Source organism: Corticium candelabrum, chromosome 7 (genome assembly GCF_963422355.1).
Source record: "Corticium candelabrum chromosome 7, ooCorCand1.1, whole genome shotgun sequence".
NCBI lineage: Eukaryota > Metazoa > Porifera > Homoscleromorpha > Homosclerophorida > Plakinidae > Corticium > Corticium candelabrum.
Window position 1 is genome coordinate 1,293,664 of NC_085091.1, and position 27,500 is coordinate 1,321,163.

Genomic DNA, 27,500 nt, shown 5'->3' on the forward strand with positions numbered 1-27,500 from the left:
CCTGAATACCCCAGATACAAGCAAGCAGAGCCGTATATAAGAGTCTAGTTCAATAATCCGCTACGTCTGGAAAGACGGGGCTACACAAAGCGACTGTCAGAGTGTCTCACGGTAGGCTTGTCGTGAGAAAGGACTGGCAATCGTGAAAATTGGGCACAAATCGTGAGATCGTAAGACATGCCCGTAAATCGTGAGTCTCACGAAATCGTGAGAGTCGAGAGGTCTGAATATATAGTTAATAAATTTGAGCTATCACATGAAATAACGTCAAATGCTGATTACGTCATAGCACAATCCTATGACGTAATCATATGACGTAATCCTGTGACGTAGGTAATAAATAAAATCGATTACTACTACTCCACACGTGTGCTACATTACACTTACCTTCTCACAGTTGGCACACTCCACACCTTCTTGTCGTCTGTTCTCCATCAGATACACCAACAGCTTGTCCTCCACAGCGCCATCCTCTCCCTCCACAGGACAACGCCGTCTACACCGCAACCAGCACACAAACATCGTTAATTAATTAGGCCCAACACTGCACTGGAACGTCACAAAACGACAAGTTCCAATAGCTCGCCATTTTCTAAAAATTCATTCATACTGCTTTAGGAGGCGTGGCGCCGATTCAGTCAACATGAACCGGGAGTAGGCGGGACACTACATATTCTCTCATCGACCAAAAGTAGCGGATTTGCAGCGAATTCACGTTACCAACATACCTTTTGTAGTGGGTCATCTTACCTGCAGACAGGACAGGTGATAATGCGGTCGTGTTGACAAAGTTCGAGGCACGACGTGCAAATAGAGTGACAGCAGCGCAGTAGATAAGGCTTGTGGTACTCTTTGTTGCATCCCGAACACACGAAGTCGTCGTCTCGTTCGTTTTCCTTCTCGTCATCGCCATCGCAGCGAGAGAAACCTTCCAACGGTAGACCTGACATTACCAATATCCGGGATATTAGCATATTAAACACGTGAGCTTAACCTACTGTGCACGTGACTTTCAGAGAGTAAAAGCATCTAAACATACATCTACTGCTATTATATGTTAGTGCATTTTAAGACAAGACAACATAAAGCAAAACCACTATTGCTAAAGCGCGTTAGGCAGTCAGCTGCTTTGCGGCTTACTGCGCATGCGCACTGTAGTATGTCTGCTAAGCAAGACGATAGCGTGAAAGTAAGTTTTGCAACGCGTTTGCAGATAATTGTATTGCAGATAAATGTTTGATTTTAGGGCGTGGACTCTTCTGATAATAATGCTGATCTGGACAATAATCAGTTGGTTGGTTTGCTGGACTGTTTGTCTGTTTGTTCGTTTGTTTGTCCATACTTATGCGGATTTGTTCATCCGTCTATCTTTTGTCAATACTCTCTGTCTGTTTGTCTGTATGTCTGTCTGTTTGTCTGTCTGTCTGTCTGTCTGTCTGTCTGTCTGTCTGTCTGTCAATACATATATTTTCACACATCATCGCTATTACAGTCTAAGACAATTAGAACTAAAATCACAAAGTCTAAGAGCCCATAATGGGCTACTTTATCAATCTATCTAATTAGCAAAACACGGTTCAGTTGAGTCCTTTGATCGTACTACTCTTCCTAATTTTTTACATAAAACATTAGCATTGCATCTTTGTAAAGCTATTGATAAACAGCGACGCCAGTACGTCTTGAACTCTCTGCCATTTGATCTTCCATCTTCATCTGTTGACTGGTGTGACAAGCGATTGAGAAAGTCAACAGCATCTTGTCCCCATCTTCCAAAATGTTCGAAAACCAAGGCAATGCAGTTAGAGGTGCGACCCCACATGTTCCACTCACCACCATATTTCTGTGCCTTTTCAAGCTCTCTTTTGGATGCAGCTGCACCATCTTCCAAAGCTGCTTGAGAAAGAATCTGTTGTGCCCATGGGTGAGCCACAGAAATGTCCAATTCGATATCGCAACCAGATTGTGCATCAAATGCAATGATATCAGGTCTATCATTACTATTAATGTAGCAATTCCTTGGTTCCCTTTGGTGTGTCATTTTAAGTTGTTGTAGGCAGCTGCTCCATACACTGGACAGTGTTTCGTGAGTCCAGACAGGTCCGCCCCCGCTCTTGCATGTTAGAAGGTGATAGCCATCTCTGTCAACATCTTTTCCGCATTCACAGGTTGACACAACAGATCCCAAGGGCATTTCACAACCCAGTCTCAAGCGTGTTGCAAGACGAAACTCGCCAGGCTTTAATGCAAACTTCGCTGATTGTGGTATTGAGTCAAGCCACGCACCTGCTCCTGTTCCCTGAAGAGACCTAAATCTTGCAGAAGAACGCTTAGATTGAGGGTTTGCAAGAATAGAAGATACAATGTTGTCAGTTCTTTGCAAGTTCAATTTTTGTTGTAACTTTTTAGTGTTACACATCAGATCAGCTAGAGATTTGTCTTCAGGTAGAGCGAGATGAAGCTGATGACTAATGGATCCAACAGAAGTACAACTTGGAATTGGACAAGAGATGTTCTTGATTGGACTAGTGAGATCTCCAAACAAATGAGGAAGACGACTTAAAGAGTGAGCCCAGCTGGATACAAATGCAATATGACACGTTGTTTCTATTGATGTCATCCCAAACCCACCATTGCGAACGGGCAAAGTTGCTTGCAGCCATTGGTCATTTTCTATATTGCGAAAACTAACCAATTGCAAAAAGGTTTCTTTTGTCAGCTGATCATGAAACCTAGCTGCAGACCTTAGCTGAGTAGGACACACTGACCGTGCCATATGATTAATGCGAGGCACATGACAGTAGCGTAGAAGTAACATTCCAGATTGAGGATCGTTAAGAGATGAAATCTGCTCACAAAGGCTCTGGCCTGATTTTGCGATGTCCAAACAAGATTCTGTGACATACTGCTGTTGCCCAATAGGGATTCCCAGGATGTCAATTCCAGATGATACAACTCTAATGGCCCTGTTGAGACAAGGAGGTGTTGTAAGACCATTGCAAAATAGCTCACATTTTTCAATAGCAATATTAAGACCAATTTTCTTCAAACTGGATTCCACATCATCCAGGCATGTAATAACATCATCTAAGGGGCCAATGAAAAACATATCATCTAGGTATGCTAGAACTCTAGTCGATGGATGGCTTTCTTGAAGATCCACAAGGTATGGGTGTAAGGCGACAGAAAACAGCATTGGGCCAAGAGGATCGCCCTGGTGAACTCCTTCCTGTGATTGCAGCAAGTGAGCATTGTGACCATCGTTGAAAACTAGAGGACTAAACTCAGCATACATTTGATGGACGTGACGGTAAATGTCAGGAAATATTTTTGCCACCTCAGGTAACAAGTGGGATCGTTCCACTGAGTTGAAAGCATTTTTCAAATCTGTCTTTAAAACAACCCAGTCAGGGTGAGCTTCAGCAAGCACACTGAGATGGTGAAGCAAAAGTTCTGATCCTCCCTCAATGGCTACACCATGCTGAAGGGGCGAGAAATAGGCAGCAAAAGACTCCTTCTTTTGAAGACACAGAACTTTGGCAGTAAGTCGTCGAATACATTCGCCGATAGCGATTGGCCTTACATCTCCATTGAGTTTGGGGAGAGCTATGAGACGTGAGGCTGACAGTAACTTTACAACACTCTTTGGAACGTCTCCTCTTGCGAGCTGTTCACAAACAGCAAAGAACTTCTCAGCAGTAGTAGATCTGCTTGCCAATATTTTGAAATGTTCAAAGTTCCAACCGGAAGGACCAGATCCAGAACATTTTGGAAGTTTAGTGAGAGTAGCAAAGAATAATGATTCAGAAAGATTGATTGGTTGAGGCAAACTGTCATCGAAACACAACACATCTTTTAGTCTAGTTGGATGCTTGGAAGCAAGTTTCAAAACTGTTTCGTCAGAAACAGAAGCAAGACCAGGGCTCACAAGCAATTTAGCTGCTCGAGATAGTTCTCCACATCTAACTAGCCGAAGAGCTTTCTGATGATTCAGACCGAGTTGTGAGTCCTTTGATGGATGCTTGAGAGAAGACGATGTCTGCAGACTTAGAAGCTGCTCCCATTGAAAATTGAGAAACAAAAGAAATTTTGACCTTGCCTGCCTAATTGCAGAAATACCTCCTCTACGATGGCACAGAATCATCCTGGGTATTAACAGAAACAGTTTCCAGCCAACATCATCACTGGGGTCTTGAAGGATTTTGGTCAAAGAAATATCACAACAATCCAGGAATAGCGATTTCAGAGATGGTGAAATGCCACGAACAATAGGAGGAAGGTAAGCACAAAGAATGTCATTTACCGAGATGTCCCGTATAAAAGACCACGCTTGATCTTTGCAAGAAATTTGATCATCCACAGGAACTGAAGGAACTTCAGAAAGCGCCCGATCATGGGTATGATCTTCAGACAAATTACGGGCTACATCTAGCATGTTTTCAGTGAGATCTTGATCTGTTGCTTGACACGTTTCATGACTTGTGTTCTTGTCAGGTTTCATCTTACGATCAGGACATTTTGACTTGTGTTGCGCAAGTTTCAGAAACCACTTTTTACAGCTGCCGCATTGACGTAGGTGAAGACGGTCGATAAAAGATGACGGTAGAAGAGAGGAATCATGAACATCACGGATGTGGCTTAAAACACGCTGTACAGATCCTGACATCTGACAGTATGGAAACGGACATTGATCACCACGAGACATGACATGAATGTCTATTTCAAATCCTTTGAAACGAGTGTTCAAATTATCATAACGGCCAGTTCTTCATCCGGGATCTGTCTCTGTCTGTCTGTCTGTCTGTCTGTCTGTCTGTCTGTCTGTCAAAGAAATATATTTTCATAAATCGGAACTATTACGGGCTAAATCAGAACTATTGCAAGCTAAATCAAACTACGCAACTCTTAACTAAAAGTCTAGTACATGATACACTACAGTTGACTCTGACAGGGTCTTACAATGACTAAAAAAACTGAAAGGTGTCCAGTTCCGAACTGCGCTTTTGACTGCCTAGGATGTTATAGGCTTTCCTTGACATTACTGAATCATTACATCTTTGTAGCTCAACAGAAAGACGACGTCTCCAAAATAATTTAAAGTTGGCAGGATTCTTTCGGTCACTTTCATCTCTTGAGAGATGTGAGAGATTGTCTAGATATTTTAGCGCTTTTTCACCCCATTGATCAAGTCTGTCTGTTTGTCTTTCTGTCTGTCTGTCTCTCTGTCTGTTTGTCGGTTTGTCTGACTATACTATCTGTCTATTTTTGTTTGTTTGTTTTAATATAAATGTGTGACTAGATTGAAACGGCTGTTAAATTTCTTCGAAATCCTAAGGTACAGAAGACGCCGATCAGCCAACGGAAAGCATTTCTTAAGAAGAAAGGTTACTGACAATGAGCAAATGTGACATACTGCTGATCTCTAGTGATGAATAATAATGATCAACAGGTCTTTCCGACGAGGACATAGAGAAGGCAATACAAGTATCTGGTGTCAGTAGTCATCACTACGAGTAGGTCAATTGCATGTTTACGTATTGATTTGTCTGACTCCTTGGTTTAGTGTTTATGTCATTTGTATTTCTTACATTTGTTGTGTTGTTTTTTTTTTTTTTGTGTATTTGTTTGCAGTGTTTGTTTGTTTGTGGTGTTTGTTTGTTTGTGGTGTTTGTTTGTTTGTAGTGTTTATTTGTTTGTTTTGTGTGTTTGTTTGTTTGTTTTGTGTGTTTTTTTGTTTTGTGTGTTTGTTTGTTTGTAGTGTTTGTTTGTTTGTTTGTTTTGTGTGTTTGCTTCATGTCTCTTTATATTTTACTTTTATTGGCAATCAAGCAAAGTGACTGAGTTCCATGTAATAGGTCAGCAGGTTGTGTATCCCTCCCATGTGTATCTATAATCCAGCACTCCTACACCAAGGAATTAATAATGCAAATTATTTTACATATAATTATCAGATTAGATATCAGATTAGTTGCTCATCATTCACACAGGTGGGAATGGAACGAGCACTTATTATGTGTATTATTTTTAGCTCTCTCTATCTAGTTGGTGTCACTGATAGCGAGTGCCGACTGTGAATGTGTGTAGGCATTCTCATTTACTGGTTCCTCCTCCGGTTCCTTTGCCACCTCAAGGATATCGATTTCAAGATTTTGTTCTTACTTCATTGTTAGCAGGAGGAGTGGCATATGGTCTTTATGCTCTAGTCAAGCACTGGATTATACCACGATTTATGCCACGTCTTCAAGCGAGAGAAGAACAAAAGGATCGTGTGGATAGTCTGGAGAGATGTGTTAGTACTCTACAGGCTAGCAATGATCAGACATGTTAGTGAGAGACTGAAAGAGTGACAAGTGAGTTTGACGTGTTTTCTTTTGTGGATTTAGTGCAGAAGTTGCAGACCACTCTTTCTGGAATTCAGGTTAGCTGTTGGTTGGTTGGAGACGTGTTCGATGTTTGTGCATTTGTTTGTGTCTGTTTGTGTGTCTGTCTGTTTACCTGTCTATCTGTTAGTTTGTTTGTTTGTTTATTTCTTGTTTGTTTGTCTGTTTACCTGTCTATCTGTTTGTTTGTTTGTTTTTTGTTTGTTTGTTTCTTGTTTGTTTGTCAGTTTACATGTCTATACGTTAGTTTGTTTTGTTTGTTCATTTCTTGTTTGTTTGTCTGTCTGTTTACCTGTCTGTCTGTTAGTTTGTCTGTTTATTTGTTTCTTATTTCATGTCTGTTTGTTTGAATGTCGGTCTGTCTGTTTACCTGTCTGTCTGTAGTTTGTCTGTTTATTTGTCTGTTTACCTGTCTGTCTGTTAGTTTGTTTGTTTGTTTGTCTGTTTACCTGTCTGTCTGTTAGTTAGTTTGTTTGTTTGTCTGTTTACCTGTCTATCTGTTAGTTTCTTTGTTTGTTCATTTCTTGTTTGTTTGTTTGTTTGTCTGTTTACCTGTCTGTCTGTTAGTTTGTCTGTTTATTTGTTTCTTGTTTTATGTCTGTTTGTTTGAATGTCAGTCTGTCTGTTCACTTGTCTGTCTGTTCACTTGTCTGTCTGTTAGTTTGTTTGTTTGTCTGTCAGTTTACCTGTCTCTGTTAGTTTGTTTGTTTATTTGTTTCTTGTTTTATGTCTGTTTGTTTGAATGTCAGTCTGTCTGTTTACCTGTCTGTCTGTTAGTTAGTTTGTTTGTTTGTCTGTTTACCTGTCCATCTGTTAGTTTCTTTGTTTGTTCATTTCTTGTTTGTTTGTTTGTTTGTTTGTCTGTTTACCTGTCTGTTAGTTTGTTTGTTTATTTGTTTCTTATTATATGTCTGTTTGTTTGAATGTCAGTCTGTCTGTTTACCTGTCTGTCTGTTGCTTTGTTTGTTTGTCTGTCTGTTTACCTGTCTATCTGTTAGTTTGTCTGTTTATTTGTTTCTTGTTTTATGTCTGTTTGTTTGAATGTCAGTCTGTTACTTTGTTTGTTTGTCTGTCTGTTTACCTGTCTATCTGTTAGTTTCTTTGTTTGTTCATTTCTTGTTTGTTTGTTTGTTTGTCTGTTTACCTGTCTGTCTGTTAGTTTGTCTGTTTATTTGTTTCTTGTTTTATGTCTGTTTGTTTGAATGTCAGTCTGTCTGTTTACTTGTCTGTCTGTTAGTTTGTTTGTTTGTCTGTCAGTTTACCTGTCTCTGTTAGTTTGTTTGTTTATTTGTTTCTTATTTTATGTCTGTTTGTTTGAATGTCGGTTTGTCTGTTTACCTGTCTATCTGTTAGTTTGTCTGTTTATTTGTTTCTTGTTTTATGTCTGTTTGTTTGAATGTCAGTCTGTCTGTTTACCTGTCTGTCTGTTAGTTAGTTTGTTTGTTTGTCTGTTTACCTGTCTCTGTTAGTTTGTTTGTTTATTTGTTTCTTATTTTATGTCTGTTTGTTTGAATGTCGGTTTGTCTGTTTACCTGTCTATCTGTTAGTTTGTCTGTTTACCTGTCTATCTGTTAGTTTGTCTGTTTATTTGTTTCTTGTTTTATGTCTGTTTGTTTGAATGTCAGTCTGTCTGTTTACCTGTCTGTCTGTTAGTTAGTTTGTTTGTTTGTCTGTTTACCTGTCTCTGTTAGTTTCTTTGTTTGTTCATTTCTTGTTTGTTTGTTTGTCTGTCTGTTTACCTGTCTGTCTGTTAGTTTGTCTGTTTATTTGTTTCTTGTTGTATGTCTGTTTCTTTGAATGTTAGTCTGTCTGTTTACCTGTCTGTCTGTTAGTTTGTTTGTTTGTCTGTTAGTTTGTTTGTTTGTCTGTTTACCTGTCTATCTGTTAGTTTGTTTGTTTGTTTATTTCTTGTTTGTCTGTCTGTCTGTTTACCTGTTTGTCTGTTTACCTGTTTGTCTGTTAGTTAGTTTGTTTATTTTTACTTGTTTTATGTCTGTTTGTTTGTTTGTTTGTGTGTCTGTCTGTCTACATGTCTGTCTGTTAGTTTGTTTGTTTGTTAATTTTGTGTTTGTTTGTCTGTCTGTTTACCTGTTGGTCTGTTTACCTGTCTGTCTGTTTACTTGTTTGTCTGTTAATTAGTTTGTTTGTTTGTTCATTTCTTGTTTGTTTGTCTGTCTGTTTACCTGTCTGTCAGTCTGTTAGTTTGTTTGTTTGTTGTTTGTCTGTCTGTTGTTTGTTTGTTTGTCTGTTGTTTGTCTGTCTATGGTTTGTTTGTTTGTCTGTTTTTTTAGTCTGTATTTTTGTCGCTTGGTCTTGTGCTGTGGATATCGTGCTCCTGGTAGTATCAACAAGCATTTCATATTTCCAGGAGTTGCTAACAAGACAGGAGAGAACTCTGGAAAGTGTAACACAAGAAGTCACTTCTTTACAGGTTGCTCTTCCCTACATACTCAGTATAACTACACAACAAGACTGTAGTCTTTGTATGTACCATTCGTACTACAGAGGGGAGTTACAAATGGTGCTGAGATCTACGCTGTCCAGGAATTGAAGTCAGAAATAATGTCATTGAAAGGGCTGATGCTCAACAGGTTGGACAATCATTCCACACTTGTGGTGTGAAATTTTATTTGTTATTGTAAGCGGCCGGCTTGCCTGCCTGTAATCATATTGTGTTTGTAAGTTTGTCTTCTCACTTTTGTGTTCATCAGTTTATTAACATGCTCATTCTCATTCGCTAGTTTGCAGTACATTTACGGTACATTTACACTCATACTTCATTGCATGTTTACTTTCATTAGGAGTCAGTTCGCTCCTCCTCCTCGACTGTCTCCTCTCAATTCAGGACGAACGGCCATACCATCTTGGCAAATCTCGAAGCCTGAGGCTAACGCATCCAGTAAACAATTGACAGAAGAGGAAAAACTAGAGACAAACCAAACGAGTATGAAAGCCAACAACGACAATGAAGAAGAGAGCGAACACGATGCCACAGTCGGTGATGTATCACTCATGGACTCGGCTGTCGAACGATCCGCTACCGACCAACAATCGCATTCGGCTGAGACACAAAAGGAAGACACTTTATAGCGATACAGTACCACCTTTATCACACACAATAGCGTGGAAATATTTGCTAATTATAATTTGATAATTATAATTGAAATTAATTAAGGATTTCGAGGTTCACTTGTACTATTGTTGTGTATATGTATGAGTTTGATCAGACTTGGCTAGGAACAACTACAGTAACATATGAAACTACTAGCAAGTCGAACCACATAGAAAATGCAGTGCAAGGTACACAAACATTTATTTGTCACATACGGGTGCTTTGAGTGCATCCGGGTTTTTGTCACATGTCACATCGTTATACGGGTGCTTACATCCAAAATGTCGTCGTTTAGTGAAGCCGGTCAGCCAGAGTTGATTCGAAGCAATCAGAAGGATCTACTCTACTCAGGCGTCGTCAAGCAACATGTCTCCGACACCGTACTCGCGCTGTTCGGTAGGCGACGAGTTTAGCGTCCACAACTCGAAACTTTTCGATTTCGATTTCATTCATGAGCATCTTTGGTTGCCTAGGATCTCTGTCATGGGCTAGATGGCAACGTGAATTGGCTGTTTTATCTGATATGCTTTACTTTGGACTGACGACGGTGTGTGGATACCAGACACTTGGAGAAGAATATTGTAATATTGTACAGGTGGATAGTTCGGGAAGGAAGATACCGTCGCTGGCGGTAAGACTCATAGAAAATGTATGTATGCATGTTTGTGTATGCATGTTTGCATGTATGTCTGTTTGTGTGTTTGTTCGTTTGTTTGTGTGTTTGTCCGTTTGTATTCATGTTTGTGTGTTTGTATGTTTGCATGTATGTATCAGAGTTTCAAGTGTGGGAGAGCCACATACATAATTTCCCTTGGGCAAGGAACTAACATGCAATTGCCTCTCTCTCTCTCTCTCTCTCTCTCTCTCTCTCTCTCTCCGGAGTGTCAGTTTCTCTCCAACCAGCAAGTATACAGTATTGACTTGATGACTGAGATTGTAGAGTATCGTAGTATATAGTGACTGAGATTGTAAAGTGCTTAGTGACTGTATCTAACCTGGGTCCTAGGGGCTCTTGTAGAAAAAAAGTATGTTTGTGTGTTTGTCTGTTTGTATGTCTATTGTTCGTTTGTCCCGTTTGTATGTATGTGTGTTTGTGGTTTGCATATGTATGTTTGTGTGTTTGTCTATTTGTATGTCTGTATGTGTTTGCATGTTTGTTTGTGTGTTTGTTTGTGTGTTTATATGTTTGCATATGTGTGTATGTATGTTTATGTGTTGTGTGTTTGTATAAAGATGTCATGGTAACAGTTAATTGGTTGTTTGTTATAGAGACGTCTTTCTCTTGTTCTGGTTTCAGTCTGTTCTCCCTATATCATTCACAAGCTGCTCAACAGACTAGAGAGATTGCCGTCTGACCAATCCACAGAACTGGCATTATTTCAAAGAGCAATTCCTGTCATTAGACACGTTATCAGTGGTATGTGTTCATTGTCAATTATATTGATTTAGCATGCAGATACGCAGATGGACAGACAGACAGACAGACAGATAACACACACACACACACACACACACACACACACACACACACACACACACACACACACACACACACACACACACACACAGATGAATGACTCAATGGACAGACAGACAGTCAAGCTGGTGGGCAAGCAGAATTGAATGTACCATTCGTAGCAGTAGTGAATACATACAATTTTTTGATGATAAAACGTACACACTAAATTGTGTGATTTTAGTTCTTCATAGATCTCACATGGCTGCATTCTATCTCAACGGCGTGTTCTATCACATTGCCAAGAGAATAACAGGCATTAGATACGTACGTGCATATTCTCAGCATCTAAATCGAATCCTATATGAATGCACTTGCTCTGTTTGTGTGTAGCTGTTGGCTCGCCACAGCTTGGTCGATGGCAGCTCACAGTCAGCATTTCGGTTGATTGGGTGGTTGGTTACTATACAACTTGCAGTGTCGCTCGGTTTACAGCTGTGGCGATGGCGAGCAAGCGATGACGCCAATCAAACAAGCAGGTCTCACATGCCAGACAGGTGTGGAAGGAATTATGTTTGTTCGTTTGTTTTGGTGTTTATTTAGTTATTTTGTTTTGGTGTTTGTGTTTGTTTATTTGTGTGCATGTGTGTATGTGTGTGTGGGTGTGAGTTTGTGTGTGTGTGTCTGTGTGTGTGTGTGTGTGTGTGTGTGTGTGTGTGTGTGCGTGCATGCGTGTGTGTGTGTGTTTTCATTTATAAAGGTGGGATTCACATTATTGATATCAATTAGCATGGTGCAGCTCAACTGTCTCAACTTCCTGCAGTGAAATACGAGCATTTCTAGCAAACAAAAGTGTAATGTCAACGATGGTGCCACTCTAGGCATAGCAGATGTGAAGCACTGAGTGATTGGTGGAATAATAAAATCAATTGAAAACAATCTTTTTAATATAGAAACTGACAAAGAAGCAGGAAATGGAAATGTGGAGCTCAGGTTGCCATGGCTAAGTGGTTCTTTCAATTTCCTGGTATTATGAGTGGATTGTCAATGGGGTAGACTCGACGTCAAACCTTAATGTTACTGCAGATTACTGGCTTTGTTACACGAGTTTTACGGAAGTTCTGCTCTTTGTCATGTTGATGGTGGAGCCCGGCCCACGCCTACCAATTCTTTACTACTTTCATTTGTCTTGTCACACAAATTTAATGTAATCATAATGTAATCATGAGGTTGGAACCACATTTTGTGTTAGACGAGCTGTACCCTTTGTGATTTGGATTTTGTGATTTCTAGACTATATTAATAATAATTCAAGTTACAGTCACTGATTTGTGTGCTTAGATTAATTTATGTACAAAAATGCATTAACATTAGTGCAGAGTAGTGTGAAAGCAATTTTTTTGAAAATGATTTTCATTTGTGTGGATGCAGTTAATCCGGGTGTATTCACTTGTTGTGTGGTATGTATAATGAAACTTGGTTTGTTAAACAGAAAGTCTCTGTTAATTTTATCAATTATTATTTTGATTAATTTTTATTTTTATACTTTAATTCTCTATTTTTACATTTATATTTTAATTTCCCTATTTCTACATTTATATTTTAATTTTTTATTAATTTTTATAATATTTATATATTTATTAATTTATATATTTTTAAATTTTTAGTTTTTTATTTTTCATTTTTTTATTAATTTTTTTATTAATTCATTAATTTTTTTATTAATTTTTATATTTTTGAATTTTAAAATTTTAATTTTTTATTTTTTCCATTAATTTTTTATTAATTTTTTGTTAATCTTTATGTATTTTTAAATTTTAATTTTTAATTTTTTAAATAATTTTTAATAAATTTTATGTATTTTGAAATTTTTATTTTTTAATTTTTTCATTATTTTTTATTAATTTTATAATTTTGTTTTTGTTTTTTTATTATTTTATGTAGCAATAATGTATCAAGAATTCTTGTTTAGCTCGGCTGGAGGCCGCTGTGACAATGTTGACATTACCAACGAGGCATTCGGGAAATGCTCGTTGTGTTTATCAACCCGACGAGACATCTCGGCCACACCATGTGGACACCTGTTTTGCTGGACATGCATCATAGATTGGACAACAGACAAGGTCAGAGCCGTTTGTTGAATTATTGTTATTACTATATTAGCAAAGCCACGTCGTTGAGCAGTAATCCAGGTCATACCCGCAATAATAATAATATACACTGACAACTCATTACACATATCAATGTAAGTTAGATGGCACACAGCATGGCTTGGTATTCTGCGTCCTTCTGGTGTAACAGATTACATTGTGAATTTACAAATCCCTTGAACGATTCCAGACGTTGTCCGTCCGTTGCGTGAAGAGTTTTCGGCATGTGGCTGCTCAGCAGAGTGACGAGCAATTCCTCGAGTTCTTTCGCATTTATGACCGTGTCATGTGACCACAGCGGTGTGTAGCTGTAATTGAGAGTTGTCTTGGGTGGTGATGGCTGCGAGATGGGAGTTGGGAAGCAGGGAATGAGGGAGGTCGGGATGGAAGTATTAGTTGGGGCACTGGGAAAGACGGGTAATGAAGTTGCATGTAGAGGTGTAGGTGGCTGGTCGATGACAAGTTCACTACCAACATCAGGATATCCAGGGTCAAACTCAGGAAAAGAAGGAGGTAGAGACGGCTGTGGTACATGTTGAGCCAGCGGTGAACGGTTTTTGTTGCTATCCTTGTCCTCCTCGCAGTCGTTTCCCTCTGGAGTTTCACCCTCACACGATGTGCTGTCATGATCGGGAGGAGACGCACAGACGATCTGTTTACTGCTTTCCGGGTTCATCAACTTGTCCTCACGCTTTGTCTTCGCCCTTCGATTCTGAAACCAAATCTGTAGAGAGAAACACAAAGCAATCACAAACCCGCTCTCGTCCGTACATCCACGAGGCACCGCAAGGTCGACAGCATTGTCAAGCATGCAGACGACCGCGTATACAGCGAACGAGTCTGCGATTTCGTAGAAGAGAGAGACACGCAGCCGTTTCGATTTCCTCCTACTTGCGGACGAGACGCGCGGGCTGCGGCGCATTTGCTTTGCCTCTCTCCTTAAACCATAGCTATAGACCTCTAGCCTAGACCCTAGATTCTCACCTGCACGCGCCGTTCGGCAATGTTCATTTGTGCGGCGAGAGCGAGTCGTGTTCTGAGTTTTGGATATTTGTTGTTGTCGTAGATCCTTTCGAGTTCGCGCGACTGTGCCCGGGTGAACATGAGTCTCGTGCGACCTTTACGTCTTCTCGAAGATACTTTGGGCATCCTCACCTGGTCTACTCCCATCGCAAAAAACCTGTACTCGTTCTCTTCCACGTCTGACAAAAGCAAACAAAAGTGTCTGTTAAATGCAATTTATTATCACTCCTACACACCATTCCTTTTAGTTGCACGTGCGATGTTCTATAGAGAAAAGGTATTGAGCAAAGAGCAGGAAAAGGGTGTAGTCTAACTTAGTCTCTAAGTTAACTAGTCGACCTGTTGATCAAATTTCATGCCACATTGCAACTCATGTGAGGTGTGAGGTGACTGTTGTGTGTTCATGCACAAAGGCATGATAATTATAATGCATTGTAGAGCTCACCGTGTTCTGTGGAGGGACTTGAAGTGCTGCACTCCGAGTCCGTCATTGCAAGCGGAAGTTCCGACGGGTCCATAGTATTGCGCATCTCTGTGTGAGCTGATAGTTTGTTCTCTAGCTTCCCACGCAAGTGAAACTCAAAGTTGCCGTCTGTGTGCACGCAACTATTTGCAGCGATGATGTCTATGGATTGCAACTGCACTGTTTGCCGACGGCGCGGGGAAATGAAGGAAAACAATTTGAGAGGACAAATACAGGGGGGATGACGTAATAAACACTTAATAGCAATTAAAATGGTCGGGCGTGACGTTATTTACTCTAAAGACTCTAAACGGTAATACTATCATCTCCAGAAATCTCATCAAATCCATTGTAACACAACACTTGCTTCTACAATCTCGTGCACTGCGAACCAATGCGACACACAAGTGTGGTCATGTTTTACGCGCCTAATTAGTTAGTAAGTTCTATTTGGTCTCTATCTCGCCCACTTACTTATCTACAATATGTATTTTAATGAATAACATTGATGATGTTTACTTGCATGTTTGTCTCACTTTCTAGTTCTCTGTGTTGTGTTCTATAGCCTCACTGTCCCGTTTGTCGCGATTCCGTCGAGCCGAGCGGCGTCGTTCGACTCTCTCACTTCGTTCCGGCGTCGACGTGAACGACACGCCAGGTCATATGCATCCCACATGTCGCCAGCCTCACACGACATGGAGTCATGTGCTGCGTCATGGACCAATCACAACTCGCAGCATCACATCCTAGAGGACCGACCCCCGTGTCGCTCATTAAAAAGGAATTAACGAACACGATTATCTAGCTTTTAGTCTGTCCAGCATAGTCCTTATTTTCACTCGAAACTTTGTGCTTTTTTTGTGGGCTGTAAGTGTTGGTCTCGGACCTAGCGCGCGTTACAATGTTCTCTTGGTCTACCAAGAAATGCGTCGTATCTGTTGATGATTAATTAATTAAGTGTAACGAGTGCCTCCCACTACTCGACGGCGATTTCTCCGTGCGTCAGCAATTCGTCAAATTTCACAGGTCACTGACCCGTGCGTCTGTTTCTCGTTTGCATTGGGTGTCGCCATGATGCTCCACGCGCTTGGGCGTGCTCAGCGCACGGGGAACCGCCTGGAGATTGTGTGCGAGAAACGCACATCGTTGAGTTTGAAGTTTTCTCGAGAAAAAAGTGAAATGCACGTGCAGGTCTAGACAAACACACGAAAGCTTTGAAGCACATTTGGCATGCCGACAGTGGTGCAGTTTCTACTAGCGTAGTCTCTATAGCTACTAGTGTACATAGCATGTGGATAGTATAGCATGTGCACGGTGTACATGACATATCCATGCATGTACGTATTCTCTCTATTGAAACTCCGAACTATCCTAGTGTGTTTCAATGCTAAATTTCAAAAGGCGATGCGTCAAATGCGGTGCAGGACGAGCTGCATGTCTCATGGATAGAGAAGAGGTTCGCGTGTCGGATTGGAATCTAACAGATAGCCCACGGCCAGTAGAGTCGGAAGCCAAACGTTCGGTTGTGTTAACTGAATGATGACTCCATTATCCATTCATGTGACTCCGTCCTTCCATCTAATTCCTAGCTAGTTGCCTGAGAGACACATGCACACACGGAATTTCTGCGAGATGAATTTGATGGCGTTCATCACGTCTGAAGCTGAAAATGCTTTAGGATGACAAGTCTTCTAATTCGGATAGCATCGGCCCCGTTAGCTAACTAAGGGCTGGTTGGTGAATGATAGATAATAAATGTAAACGGTTTTACGTCAGGAGATATGTGGATTAAGTTAGCTTCAAGGAAACTGGGTTAATTGGTGTCCTTTCACTGAGCGCATGAAATTATATGTATGTAGGGACTTCCACTTCTCACTTTCCTTCAAACCCGGAAAAAATGCTACAGTTGTAAAAATCGCTGCAACACTGGCAAAACACTTTGTTATTTAGTGATGGCTTCCAGTGGTAGAGCTAGAATCTCTAGTAAACGCCTAGTGAGTGTCTTTGTTTTATCAGACTTTGTGCATCTAGACTTCCAGTGATCAATTGACGGGTATTCGATTTCATGCTGAGAAACACACTTTGCTGTGTGTTACAGTATTGTACTCGCGTCGTTTGTCTTTCGATTCCTTGCCATCTTTCCGTTTCAATAATGCAAACCATACAATAAAAGCACAATCACTGTATTGAGTATGTCTGTAGGCCTGCTGCTGGGCCACACTGTATCTACGTTTAGAATCCAAACGTTTAATACACAAATATCAGAAAATGCTGTCGGCATTTCATTAATTAAAAACTATGAATCAACTAGGAGGGTTCACAGTCCTTTTCTGATGTCACAGGCATGACTGTGGCCTCCCTAGTTACAATGTCCTAGAATGTACCTTTAGAAGGTACCATTTCATTCCAGGTTGTGTTCACTTGAGGTCATCATGATTTGCTTTCATTTCATCTGGCCACTGTTCTACATAATGTTTCTTTAGACTTCCATCCAATAATTGATCCAACCAGGTGGCAACCTTCCTACAGTATGTTTCCGTCGGAGTGTTGTCCCCTTCTGTCCCACCAAACCGGAAAGTGTCCTCAAGTTCACTGCCGCTTGCTTGATCAGTTGGGTACAGATCATCTCCAGCCAACACACTGAAGTACATCTTCCTGCCATTGAAAGCAACAATGCTGCCATTACCGAGAGGCATGGCCACACCAGATGAATGAGTTTTGATGATTTCTAGCCAGTTGGGGTTGTCGTACGTGGCCAACCAGGCAAAACACACACGATTATCCCTACACCAGTCTCTGCCTAACATCACAATTTAATGAAATCCATAGTCAATAACTGACCTGAGATAAGGTTCTATAGCCTGCCTGAATGCTCTGATAGTCTCCAATTGTGATTCTTTCCTGCTCACCAGCACAACAACACATCTTCGCATCACATCAGGATTGATGATCATTGTATCCATCTTTTTGTGTGTCAACCGAGGGACACCAATACTGTCATATTCACTACAAACAATTTTTTAAAAATATAAAAATCAACATTTGTGGAACAGGGCTACGCATGTACGTTTTCTGTTTAGAACTTGATGTTCCATATTGGGAACTACACTGTGCTGCAAGAATGAGAGTGATCATGACGATCAGCAGAAACATTGATGATGGGGACACATCCAGGCTAGACAATGCTGTCTCATAAAATGATCTGTAATAACAATATTGTACATCCTAGTCACTGTACATCATGTTGTAGTCAACTAATTGTAATTACCTTTCTTGTTCTTGTTGAAAAGAACTTGAATAATCATACATACGCCTCTCTAATTCATTGGATAAAATCTAAGGAATATTTGTATGATAGAAGGTTTCTAGTGTGTAATTGTAAACGTTTGGATAGGAAACCCGATAAGCTTCACTTATTTCCATGAACTTCTCGGAAGCTTCTGGATTTTTGTTTCTGTCTGGATGCCTGTGGAAAGACATGGACACATAGACGGACAGACAGACTACCACATGGACGGACACACACACACACACACACACACACAGAGACAGACAGACAGACAGACAGACAGACAGACAGTGACACACACACACACACACACACACACACACACACACACACACACACACACACACACACACACACACACCACACCACACCACACCACACCACACCACACCACACCAGGAAACCGGCAAGTTTCACTTTCATCGTGAAATTACAAACACACCAACACATGATCTGCAGCTCTCACTCAAAAACGGTCAGAGTACAGACAAGACACAACCGACAGACAAAATGTTAACTAGCAAACTGAAATCAAAGCCAGGAAAGAGAAAAAACGAGAACTCATACCACTGCTTCGCTAGTCTTTTGTACGACTGCTTGATCTCATCCGGTGATGCATTTCTACTCACCTCCAGCACACCATACGCATCCACAGCGCAAACAACGGCGACAAACGCGGCACAATAGACGCACGTGATTAGCTTTCGCATAACAAGGATGTTGCACAAATACCCGTATGTTGACTATTTACTACAAATGTGTGAGATACTAGGCTACCGCCAGGAGAACGAATCGTACAATGTACATGAATACGGCAAACGCAACGACGACCATCAAGTTTCCAAAGAAGCCGTTTATGGGATTATTACTGCGTGTATGTTGACTGAGAGTGTTTGATCCGTCGAGATTGCTGTCTGTCTGTGATAAAGACTCACGCTGTCTGATCTCTCCTTCAATTTCCTAAAATTTGAAATTTGTGATTAGGTTATGAATGACAGGCATTTGAATCTATGAATCGTTTGTGTATGCATCCCAGCCCTTGCATGCCAACTAAAGCTGTATCTCTCAATACACTAGACTAAGTGTATTGGAGGGATGCATCTCACAATACACTAAAGTCCATTCCGAATAGGAGAATACGTGGGAACTGTGGTTAATAGATAAGGAATTGAAGAGCAGAGATGGGCGTACCTAGTGGAATAAAAGGTTTCAGTATAGAAACGTTTCGCTATAAACTTACGTTCAAAGGTTCAACCAATGCCTCAACTACATAAGCTTGCTAGCTACAGCCGTTTTACTTATCAATCAATAGTTCAAAGTACGTCCCCGTCAGCTTTCAAGTAGTGGGCGTTGAAGCGGTGACTTTGAAGTTATCTGACACCTGGTGTAAATGGAAGAGTAGGGCAGGGCCAAGCCACGTCATACAGGAAGTTAGTAATTGTGTTGTAATAAAGCACCAATCACCGTATTCAATAACTGATCTGGAACCTCCTCCTTGTGAGCTTTCCAATGATGTTGGAATCAACTCGCTGGGACGTCTGCTTCAGGAGATACAGGTTTTTTCCCACGTATTCTCCTATTCCGAAACGGACTTTAGACTATTGTATTGGAGGGATGCATCTCACAATACATTAGACTATTGTATTGGAGGGATGCATGTCACAATACACTAGACTATTGTATGGAGGGATGAATCTCACAATACACTAGACTATTGTATTGGAGGGATGCATCTCACCATACACTAGACTACTGTATTGGAGGGATGCATCTCACAATACATTAGACTATTGTATTGGAGGGATGCACTAGACTATTGTATTGGAGGGATGCGTCTCACAATACACTAGACTATTGTATGGAGGGATGAATCTCACAATACACTAGGCTATTGTATTGGAGGGATGCATCTCACAATACACTAGACTACTGTATTGGAGGGATGCACTTACCTTGACTATGTTGGGAAATAGTTCCCGAAATGTTGAATTTCTGAGATTGAAGCTACCACTCTTATGAGCCAACATCCGTTTCTGTAAACACACAAGCTGAGTTAATATGGTCAGCAGACATGATAATCAACAAAAACGCCACTACAACCATACAATACAGTAGATGTCTCTACATCAAGTTATTGTAACTTGACATCTGAAACATTGCCAATATCTGTTCAAATTTTTCAAAAAAAAATTTAAAATTTAACAGCAAATTTTTAAAAAAAAGGAAAAACGTAAAATTAAAAATTAAAATCCTTAAATTAAAAATTGAAATTAAAATTTTTTAAATTTAAAAACTTGAAATTTGAAATGGCCGAAAGACCCAGTGACCACAAATGTTCCATTTGAAAGATCTGATTGGCCGATCTACTTCCAGCAATGCGTAGAGAAACAAGAAGTGAAAAAGTCAGTCAACATGTGATGATCTTTTCACTTCACTATATCATCCTTGGTATTGACATATCATAGTTTAGCAAGCCTCTTGTGCATGCACATATCCCTGCATACATGTACCCACTTACTACTAGTATGTACAGTGGACCCTTGCACATCCGACCCCTTGCATATCTGATTGTTTTAGCAAAATGGATATGACGTCACAAGCCTGTTTGTGCCAGCACAGTGATAATGTGGCAGTGATGGTGACAAAAGATATGAAGGCTTCTAGTAAGAAGTGTAGGTGTGTTTGTATATTGTAGTTTACATATACCTGTAGTACTATAGCGTATTGTACATGTTTCAGACGATGTACATACGTGGTAGCCTTGTCACCAGACTCTCTCACGCTAGTCTTGTCCGGTGCTGGTATGACAATTCCAAGCGAGAGAGTCTGGGATCATCCCGCCTACTTCCTGCCATATCTCCTTACTAAATGCTCACTGTCACCCCCAACATCATCAAGTGTCCCGTAACTTCAAAATCAAATTAGCGTTAGAACTAATCCAATAAACGTACCACACGGGATGCTATGACCATTGTTTGGTGTTTGTGGCATATCCAGCACTTGCAGACAAATGAAGCATGTTGAAAAGGTAAGTCTATGGAGTGTTGGTGACGGGTGTTGTGTAGGCTTGTAGTCTGAGATCTACAATTGGCGGAGTGATGACCTTCTACGTAGATCACATGCGGCCGGCCATTAGCGTTTGCCCCCAGACTAGACTCTGTAGCAACAAGTGCGCAATGACAAGGAAAGGGGTTGATCTTGACATAAAACTACCGTCTACCCTTGAGAAGTCTTCAAGTATGAAAACAAATACATCTTTTTGCAAAAGAATAGCCCTGGAAGCTTCAAGTTGACCCTCCAGACCGTCGTTTCATGTCAAGATCAACCCCTTCCCTTGTCATTGCGCGCTTTTTGCTACAGAGTCTAGTCTGCGCGCAAACGCTAGTGGCCACACAGGAGATGCACGTGTGAACTAGGTAGAAGGCCATCACTCCGCCAATTGTAGATCTCAGACTACAAGCCTACACAACACCCGTCACCAACACTCCCTAGACTTACCTTTTCAACATGCTTCAGTTGTCAGCAAGTGCTGGATATGCCACAAACACCAAACAATGGTCATAGCATCCCGTGTGGTACGTTTAGTGGATTAGTTCTAACGCTAATTTGATTTTGAAGGTACAGGACACTTGATGACCTTGCGGGTGACACTTAGCGAGCATTTAGTAAGGAGATATGGCAGGAAGTAGGTGGGATGATCTTGCCCCTGGAATTGTCATACAGGCACTGGACAAGACTAGCGCGAGAGAGTCTGGGGACGAGGCTACATACGTGGTACATGCATACATGGTCATCAGAATTGGCTTGGTCTAGAACTCCAAAAGCGGTCTGGGACTCCGAGGTATGGTTGGAACTCCGAGGATTTGTTTATCCATTCTTTTCACTTATCCGACCGTGTGGTGTGTGTGTGTGTGTGTGTGTGTGTGTGTGTGTGTGTGTGTGTGTGTGTGTGTGTGTGTGTGTGTCTTTGTGTGTGTGCATGTGTGTGTGTGTGCATGTGTGCATGTGTGTGTGTGTGTGTGTGTGTGTGTGTGTGTGTGTGTGTGTGTGTGTGTGTGTGTGTGGTGTGTGTGTGCCTGTGTGTGTGTGCATGTGCACGTGTGTGTGTGTGTGTGTGTGTGTGTCGCGTGCGCACGTGTGTGTGTGTGTGTGTGTGTGCGTGTGTGTGTGTGTGTGTGTGTGTGTGTGTGTGTGTGTGTGTGTGTGTGTGTGTGTGTGTGTGTGTGTGTGTGTACCTGATAGTCTGATGATTCGATACTCCCAAGTGTGGGTGCCGTTTCCAACTGAAACACCAACAATATCAAATACAAAACAAAGCATAGCAAGTCAACATATTGAAATCATACCATGAAACTGAGAAGCCCCGTGAGAATGGTCGAGACCGACCACGCGGGATTCCACGTGTCAGGGTGGAAATCGCTGATAGAGAGACACAACCTACAAAATATTAATATCAATGACAGACAAGAGATCAACCTTGGAAACGTGCTCTGCATGTCAGACTACACAGTGCCATAAAGATACATTAATTAATTAATTAATTAATTAATTATATATTGTGCTTATTATGGTCCATTGGATGAAACAGCCTGCCGAGTTATTTACCAGATGTCATACCGTGTATTGCATTTGAATCTCCCATTGGGTGTAAGCATGTAGATTGATGGAGGTTTAAACGGGAATTCTCTCGGAAAAACCAGCTTGCCGTGATATATTCCTCCTGGAAGAATACAAGTGTAAGTCCTTGTATTACTGATGTTGTCTAACTGAAGTCAGTCTATATGTCTGTCTGTCTGCCTGTACGTCTGTGTGTCTATGTGTCTGTCTGTGTCTGTCTGTGTGTCTGTCTGTGTGTCTGTCTGTCTATTTGTCTGTCTGTGTGTTTGTCTGTCTACTTGTCTATCTATTTGTCAGTCTGTGTCTGTCTGTCTGCCTATCTATATATCTGTGTGTCTGTCTGTCTGTCTGTCTATCTGTGTGTCTGTCTGTCTGTATGTCTGTCTATTTGTCTGTCTATTTGTCTGTCTGTCTGTCTGTCTATTTGCCTGTCTGTGTGTCTGTCTGTCTGTCTACTTGTCTGTCTGTCTACCTATATATCTGTGTGTCTGTCTATCTGTGTGTTTGTCTGTCTGTCTGTCTGTCTATTTGTCTGTCTGTGTGTCTGTCTGTCTGTCTACTTGTCTGTCTGTCTATCTATATATCTGTGTGTCTATGTGTCTGTCTATCTGTGTGTCTATCTGTCTGTTTATTTGTCTGTCTGTCTGTTTGTCTGTCTGTCTGTCCAACAGTCTATGTGGCTGTCCATTTGTCTGTCTGTCTGTCTGTCTGTCTGTGTATCTATCTGTGTGTCTGTCTGTCTGTCTATTTGTCTGTCTGTGTGTCTGTCAGTCTGTCTATCTATCTATCTGTGCGTCTGTCTGTCTACCTGTCTGTCTGTCTGTCTATTTGTCTGTTGCCCATGTGTCTGTCAGTCCCACTATAACGTTCATCCATTTATCTGTTTGTCTGCCTATTAGTGTGTCTGTGACTCTGTCTGTCTGCCAATCGACTGACACCGCTTTCCTTCAGTCTCTCTGCCTATAACAAAGCGTAATCCACACACAAACACCACCTCCACATTTTTCCGTCACAGTCAACAACCACAGCTACCTTACACACTGTAAGCCTACCCAGTAGTATCACGTGACTCCTAGTGGTAGCCACGTGACTCCCGCAAGTCAATGTATGTCTACGTGTCTGTCAAAGTCAATAACTCATTGTTTTCAATGTGTTTCTATTCGCCTCACACGTCACAACGCCGCTCATCACGTGATCCTACAATCGACATGTCTGTCTACGCGTCTGTCAACAACGCGCCAACACTCATACGTCACTAAACCGCCTACCACGTGATTGCAAAAAAAAACCATGACGTCACTAACCTGCATATGAAGACTCTGACGGTCCTCTCACCGTGTAGTGCCTAGACAGAAACGAAACAGTCGTTACTAGGCAGTTGCAACATTGTAGCAAGCTGACCATTCCAAGATATTGGACGGAAGAGGCGTGGCCGTTATGTACGGCACTGGATCTCTCATTAGACGCAGATAGTCCTGTCGTAGACGACTCGATGCCGTCGTGCTGATTCTCTTCGTCATCGAAGGACAAAAAGATGCGCGCCGATAGGGATGGGTGTAGTGGTAATATCCGGGATATTAAAACAATACCTAATTGCTGCTAATTTTGGCACAAAAAATATGTGATTAATAGTTATTGATATCTACCAGGTTATGACATACCCGGATGGCTAGTAGTAATATCCCAGATATTCAAATTTTTAATTGCTGCTAATTTTGGCACAGACTCACGTGATTAATATTTATTGATATCTATCAGCTTATAAGTTACCCCGTATACTCGACTCCCGGTTTTCCACGTGCTTTGCAATGTCGCAAGCTATTGTTGCAAGCTTCTGGTCGTTGGCGTCTGTGCAAGAAAGCGAGCGTGTCTCGTCAGCCAAGGCGATATTAAGCGAGTTGGAGAAGTCGCAGCCGTCAGGCCAACGTCAAGAGGATTTGGGAGAGTTCGAGGATTTGCAGTACGTTCTGAAACGTTTGGTTAGCGGATTGGCTTCTTCACGCAAAGCTGCAAGGCAAGGATACGCAACGGCTTTGGCTGAGCTGTTTGCGAGGTTTGATTGTTTGCGTGTTGATCACGTGATCCGACTGATGAAGGAGAGTCTGCAAGTTACAGGCAGTGCTAAAGCTCAGGAAACACGAGACGCATACTACGGGCAGGTGTTTGCTCTGTTGGCTCTCTGTCGCTCTGGGAGGCTTTTCAAGGAGGATTTGCTGCCCGATTTGAAGCGAGTCGTTGGCTGCTTGTGGGAATTGGGAAAGAAAAAAGTTTATTTGAAGCAAATCAGTGCGAAGGGCATTGTGGATGTTATTGGGCAGGTCGGTGGCGATGTCTTTAGCCAGTGGATTCTTCCTGTTATTCGAGAGGACCTCGAGGCGGCGTGGTGGCAGTGCACACCAGAGAGGCTGTCGATTGCAGTTGCTGTACAACAAGCGATGGGAACGCACTTTGAGTCGGAATTTTTTAAGAAGCAATGGAAGCATGTAAACGTACTGCATTCGAAGAACTACGAGAGAATAGCTTCAGTTCTAATGGATTCGTCGTACGCTCATCCTCAAATTCACTATGTCTGGGATCAGATCTTGCCTTTGGTGTTGGCTCAATCGGCGACGTTTGTGCAGTTTTGGAAAGCTGTTGTGGATGAGTGTCTAATGACGTCATCTCACGAGAGGAAGTATCTCGGTCTTCACTTGGTACTGAAGGTTGTTCCGAAGTTGACTGCAGATCAGGTTGTTGGAGTGTTTTGTGGAAATTGGATGAGATGTTTGATGAATAACGTGACGTCACCCGATAAATATCTTTACTCTGTTGCAAAACATATTTTGAACGGTTTGTGTGAATGTCTTGTTCAAGTCGTGGATCGGGCTGTTCATCTGGCTATTGTGCTTCAGCTGCTTGGGCCAAACGGGAACAGGAAATTTGATCAGGTTTCTAAAACGAAGACGATTGCTACGATTGTTAGCTTGTTTGATTGCCCTGCAACGGTGGCCTTTTTACGGTTTCTAAAATTGACATTCAATAAAGGAAAAACAGTGCACAGCACAGGCGACATATTGCAATCCGATGGAACACAAGATATTGCGACCAGACAGTGGGCAATTGATGAGATGCTTCGTGTTCTTCGTAATCTCAAGTTACCACAAGAAGACTCGTGGATACTAGATTTAGGCAAATTTGTTTTCTTCCATGCTTATTTTGATGCTCGTGACACTTCTAATGGACTTGATGAGATTTTGTGCACCCCATATCTTTCTTTGTCTCTCGAACTGAGGCAGTTCTGTCAGCAAAGGTTCATTAGTGTGTTGTCACACGTATCACACATGCCACCCTTGAACAAAGGCAGTGGTGGTCTCTCTGCTGGTCATCATGGAACTGCATCTGATGGTGAATTCTGGTTGTATCATCTACTGGAGTTTGGAAGGCGTTTACTCGAACAAAGCGAAACCGTGAGTCTTCACCAGCCACTGAGCACAGAGTCTAGTGTAGCTCTGGAGGCCAGCATGACGACTATTCAGTCAATCCGGCAGAAAGCTTCACAAACAACCAGCATTGCTGAAGCAAAGGCATTTGAGTTACTCTTTTTGTACACAACTCTTCAGCTGTTTGGAGACCAAGATCAGTCTGTAGAAGTACTTCAGGACTTGCAGGCTTGCTATGAAAAATTGGAGAAATCGAAGTCGACGGGAAGGAAGAGGAAAGCATCGAACTCTTCTGGTCCGGAATGGGTCGAGGTGCTGACTGACATTCTTCTTAGTTATTTAGCTCGACCGTCCCAGCTCACTCGCAATATTGCAGACGATGTGTTTAGAGCCGTTGTCCCTCACATTACTAAACCGGCATTAAACTTGATTCTTCAGGCTGTTGCTGCAAAGAAAACAAGACAGAAAGACCAGGATGACGAGGACGACGAAGACGAGGAGGAAGACGATGATGAGGACGATGAGGATGAAGAAGTCAGTGAAGATGACGAAGAAGTAGCAGACAGTGAGAAAGAGTCGAATAGTCAGTCCGATAATAGTGATGTGGATGAAGAATTTAGACGGCAAGTCAAAGCAGCACTCGGTGACTGTGCAGCCGTTGATACATCTGATGACGAGTCTGACAGGATAGACGACAATCAGAGTGACATGTCAATGGATGATGATGCTATGGAGGCAGTCGACCAGGCACTCGCTGCCGTCTTTCACGAACGCCGGTTAGCAAAGAAGGACAAAAAGCAAAGACAAGAAGAGAAAAAAGTTGACGCACACTTTAGACTGAGAGCCTTAGACTTGCTCGACATTTTCATCAAGAGGCAATCATCGAACCCTCTCATTCTAGATCTCATTCTCCCATTACTGCATTTGATCAGACGCGGGCAACGGCTCAGAGACGTTAAACCGTTGGTCGACAGAGCAGAGAATCTGTTTAGCAACAAGTTGTGCAAAATCAAACAATATCCGAGAGAGAACGTCGACGTTGACAACGTCCATTGCCTACTCGAGGAGCTCCTACACATTGCACAGACGGCTCCGTCCGTTAATGTCGTTACGTTGGCAACACACGGTTGCATGTTCGTGGTTCGAGTTTTGAGAGGAAACGTGGTCGCAACCGAGACGTCGTCGTTTCAAACCGAAACTCCAGCACACAAACGCAAGAAAGCCGACGCAATCAAAACTCAGCCACTGCATCAATCCAAGTTTTCTCTCGGTGCTATCGATGTTGATCGCTTTTGCAACGCGTATGCCTCGTCTCTAAGAAACTTCACAGAGACGAGGAACACGCGACTACATCCGGTCGTATTCACAGAACTCATCACCAGACACCCAGACGTCTCGTGGCTATTAGCCAAAGACTTAGCAACAGCTCTAAACACAGGAGTGAACAACTACCGACGAACACAGGCATGCCTGATGCTAAACCAATTGATATCAAACAAAAGCACATTTGTCGAGAGTCTCTTTGTCGAGGCGTGTCCGGTGATGCTTACTGAGTTTGTGCGGCTGCTGGAGAGAGTGGATGTCGATGTGCAGT

At 41.7% G+C, this 27,500-nt stretch overlaps 7 protein-coding genes across 10 annotated transcripts in view; 3 read left to right on the forward strand and 4 right to left on the reverse strand.

The window, feature by feature from the left end:
* The window catches only part of LOC134182044 (RING finger protein 207-like), an 11,306-nt gene extending 10,346 nt beyond the window's left edge, over positions 1-960 (reverse strand). The window contains exons 1-2 of one of the 2 annotated variants that reach the window (XM_062649366.1): positions 751-960; positions 388-496 (exon numbers count right to left, since the gene is read on the reverse strand). In XM_062649366.1, the coding sequence (XP_062505350.1) occupies positions 388-496; positions 751-950 (309 nt within the window). In that variant the 5' untranslated portion in view covers positions 951-960. Of the gene's footprint in view, positions 1-110; positions 212-387; positions 497-750 lie in introns of those variants that run through there. The other variant, XM_062649367.1, reaches the window with a different exon arrangement.
* Positions 961-1,157: 197 nt separating this feature from the next.
* Positions 1,158-9,669, forward strand: LOC134182358 (peroxisomal membrane protein PEX14-like). Its single transcript, XM_062649757.1, has 9 exons — positions 1,158-1,189; positions 1,247-1,294; positions 5,297-5,381; positions 5,447-5,510; positions 6,082-6,320; positions 6,381-6,415; positions 8,746-8,808; positions 8,883-8,968; positions 9,179-9,669. Exons 1-9 carry the CDS (start codon positions 1,160-1,162, stop codon positions 9,465-9,467), a joined length of 939 nt encoding a protein of 312 aa, XP_062505741.1. The 5' UTR covers positions 1,158-1,159; the 3' UTR covers positions 9,468-9,669.
* Positions 9,670-9,770: 101 nt separating this feature from the next.
* Positions 9,771-15,554, forward strand: LOC134182511 (peroxisome biogenesis factor 10-like). Of its 2 annotated transcripts, none has more exons than XM_062649919.1 (7): positions 9,771-9,885; positions 9,963-10,120; positions 10,759-10,906; positions 11,190-11,272; positions 11,339-11,502; positions 12,918-13,068; positions 15,147-15,554. In XM_062649919.1, the coding sequence occupies exons 1-7, from the start codon at positions 9,771-9,773 to the stop codon at positions 15,225-15,227; spliced, it is 900 nt and encodes a 299-aa protein (XP_062505903.1). In that variant the 3' UTR covers positions 15,228-15,554. The 2 variants fall into 2 exon arrangements, with proteins under 2 accessions (XP_062505903.1, XP_062505902.1); XM_062649918.1 differs by lacking the exon at positions 15,147-15,554 and adding an exon at positions 14,679-15,111.
* LOC134182512 (paired box protein Pax-6-like) lies at positions 13,074-15,136 on the reverse strand. 2 transcript variants are annotated; one of them, XM_062649920.1, is made up of 3 exons: positions 14,564-14,700; positions 14,080-14,297; positions 13,074-13,819 (listed from the first exon to the last, which is right to left on the reverse strand). In XM_062649920.1, exons 1-3 carry the CDS (start codon positions 14,646-14,648, stop codon positions 13,196-13,198), a joined length of 927 nt encoding a protein of 308 aa, XP_062505904.1. In that variant the 5' UTR covers positions 14,649-14,700; the 3' UTR covers positions 13,074-13,195. The 2 variants fall into 2 exon arrangements, with proteins under 2 accessions (XP_062505904.1, XP_062505905.1); XM_062649921.1 differs by lacking the exon at positions 14,564-14,700 and adding an exon at positions 15,118-15,136 and having other exon boundaries at positions 13,075-13,819.
* Positions 15,555-16,694: 1,140 nt separating the features above from the next.
* LOC134182159 (dnaJ homolog subfamily C member 16-like) lies at positions 16,695-18,580 on the reverse strand. Its single transcript, XM_062649523.1, has 6 exons — positions 18,438-18,580; positions 17,981-18,047; positions 17,850-17,917; positions 17,649-17,783; positions 17,423-17,587; positions 16,695-17,365 (listed from the first exon to the last, which is right to left on the reverse strand). The coding sequence occupies exons 1-6, from the start codon at positions 18,578-18,580 to the stop codon at positions 16,999-17,001; spliced, it is 945 nt and encodes a 314-aa protein (XP_062505507.1). The 3' UTR covers positions 16,695-16,998.
* Positions 18,581-18,590: 10 nt separating this feature from the next.
* Positions 18,591-24,056, reverse strand: LOC134182160 (ubiquitin-conjugating enzyme E2 J2-like). The gene is made up of 7 exons (XM_062649525.1): positions 23,889-24,056; positions 23,792-23,832; positions 22,488-22,590; positions 22,217-22,307; positions 22,106-22,153; positions 19,823-19,903; positions 18,591-18,830 (listed from the first exon to the last, which is right to left on the reverse strand). The coding sequence occupies exons 1-7, from the start codon at positions 24,005-24,007 to the stop codon at positions 18,639-18,641; spliced, it is 675 nt and encodes a 224-aa protein (XP_062505509.1). The 5' UTR covers positions 24,008-24,056; the 3' UTR covers positions 18,591-18,638.
* A 234-nt stretch (positions 24,057-24,290) lies between these two features.
* Positions 24,291-27,500, forward strand: part of LOC134182551 (uncharacterized) — a 3,610-nt gene continuing 400 nt past the window's right edge. The window contains exon 1 of the mRNA XM_062649974.1: positions 24,291-27,500. This exon is cut by the window's right edge and continues 400 nt beyond it. Coding sequence (XP_062505958.1) covers positions 24,296-27,500 — 3,205 coding nt within the window. The 5' untranslated portion in view covers positions 24,291-24,295.

Excerpts from the sequence above, each read along its gene's own strand:
- LOC134182512 (XM_062649920.1), bottom strand. The coding sequence starts at position 14,648 with ATGCGCAATACTATGGACCCGTCGGAACTTCCGCTTGCAATGACGGAC. Across the intron at positions 14,298-14,563 it reads AAGTCCCTCCACAGAACACG|ACGTGGAAGAGAACGAGTAC; the intron begins GTGAGCTCTACA and ends TGCTTTTGTCAG. Across the intron at positions 13,820-14,079 it reads TTGCCGAACGGCGCGTGCAG|ATTTGGTTTCAGAATCGAAG; the intron begins GTGAGAATCTAG and ends TTCTCTCTACAG.
- LOC134182160 (XM_062649525.1), bottom strand. The coding sequence starts at position 24,007 with ATGACGAAGAGAATCAGCACGACGGCATCGAGTCGTCTACGACAGGAC. Across the intron at positions 22,154-22,216 it reads CGGGGCTTCTCAGTTTCATG|TTGGAAACGGCACCCACACT; the intron begins GTATGATTTCAA and ends TTGGTGTTTCAG. Across the intron at positions 18,831-19,822 it reads TATTTCCCAACATAGTCAAG|GAAATTGAAGGAGAGATCAG; the intron begins GTAAGTGCATCC and ends TTCAAATTTTAG.
- LOC134182358 (XM_062649757.1), top strand. The coding sequence starts at position 1,160 with ATGTCTGCTAAGCAAGACGATAGCGTGAAA. Across the intron at positions 1,190-1,246 it reads AGCAAGACGATAGCGTGAAA|GGCGTGGACTCTTCTGATAA; the intron begins GTAAGTTTTGCA and ends GTTTGATTTTAG. Across the intron at positions 6,321-6,380 it reads GGCTAGCAATGATCAGACAT|TGCAGAAGTTGCAGACCACT; the intron begins GTTAGTGAGAGA and ends TTGTGGATTTAG.
- LOC134182159 (XM_062649523.1), bottom strand. The coding sequence starts at position 18,580 with ATGCGAAAGCTAATCACGTGCGTCTATTGTGCCGCGTTTGTCGCCGTT. Across the intron at positions 17,588-17,648 it reads TCAAGTTCTAAACAGAAAAC|TGAATATGACAGTATTGGTG; the intron begins GTACATGCGTAG and ends AATTGTTTGTAG. Across the intron at positions 17,366-17,422 it reads GCTATAGAACCTTATCTCAG|GGATAATCGTGTGTGTTTTG; the intron begins GTCAGTTATTGA and ends AGACTGGTGTAG.
- LOC134182511 (XM_062649918.1), top strand. The coding sequence starts at position 9,771 with ATGTCGTCGTTTAGTGAAGCCGGTCAGCCAGAGTTGATTCGAAGCAAT. Across the intron at positions 9,886-9,962 it reads CACCGTACTCGCGCTGTTCG|GATCTCTGTCATGGGCTAGA; the intron begins GTAGGCGACGAG and ends TTGGTTGCCTAG. Across the intron at positions 10,907-11,189 it reads CATTAGACACGTTATCAGTG|TTCTTCATAGATCTCACATG; the intron begins GTATGTGTTCAT and ends GTGTGATTTTAG.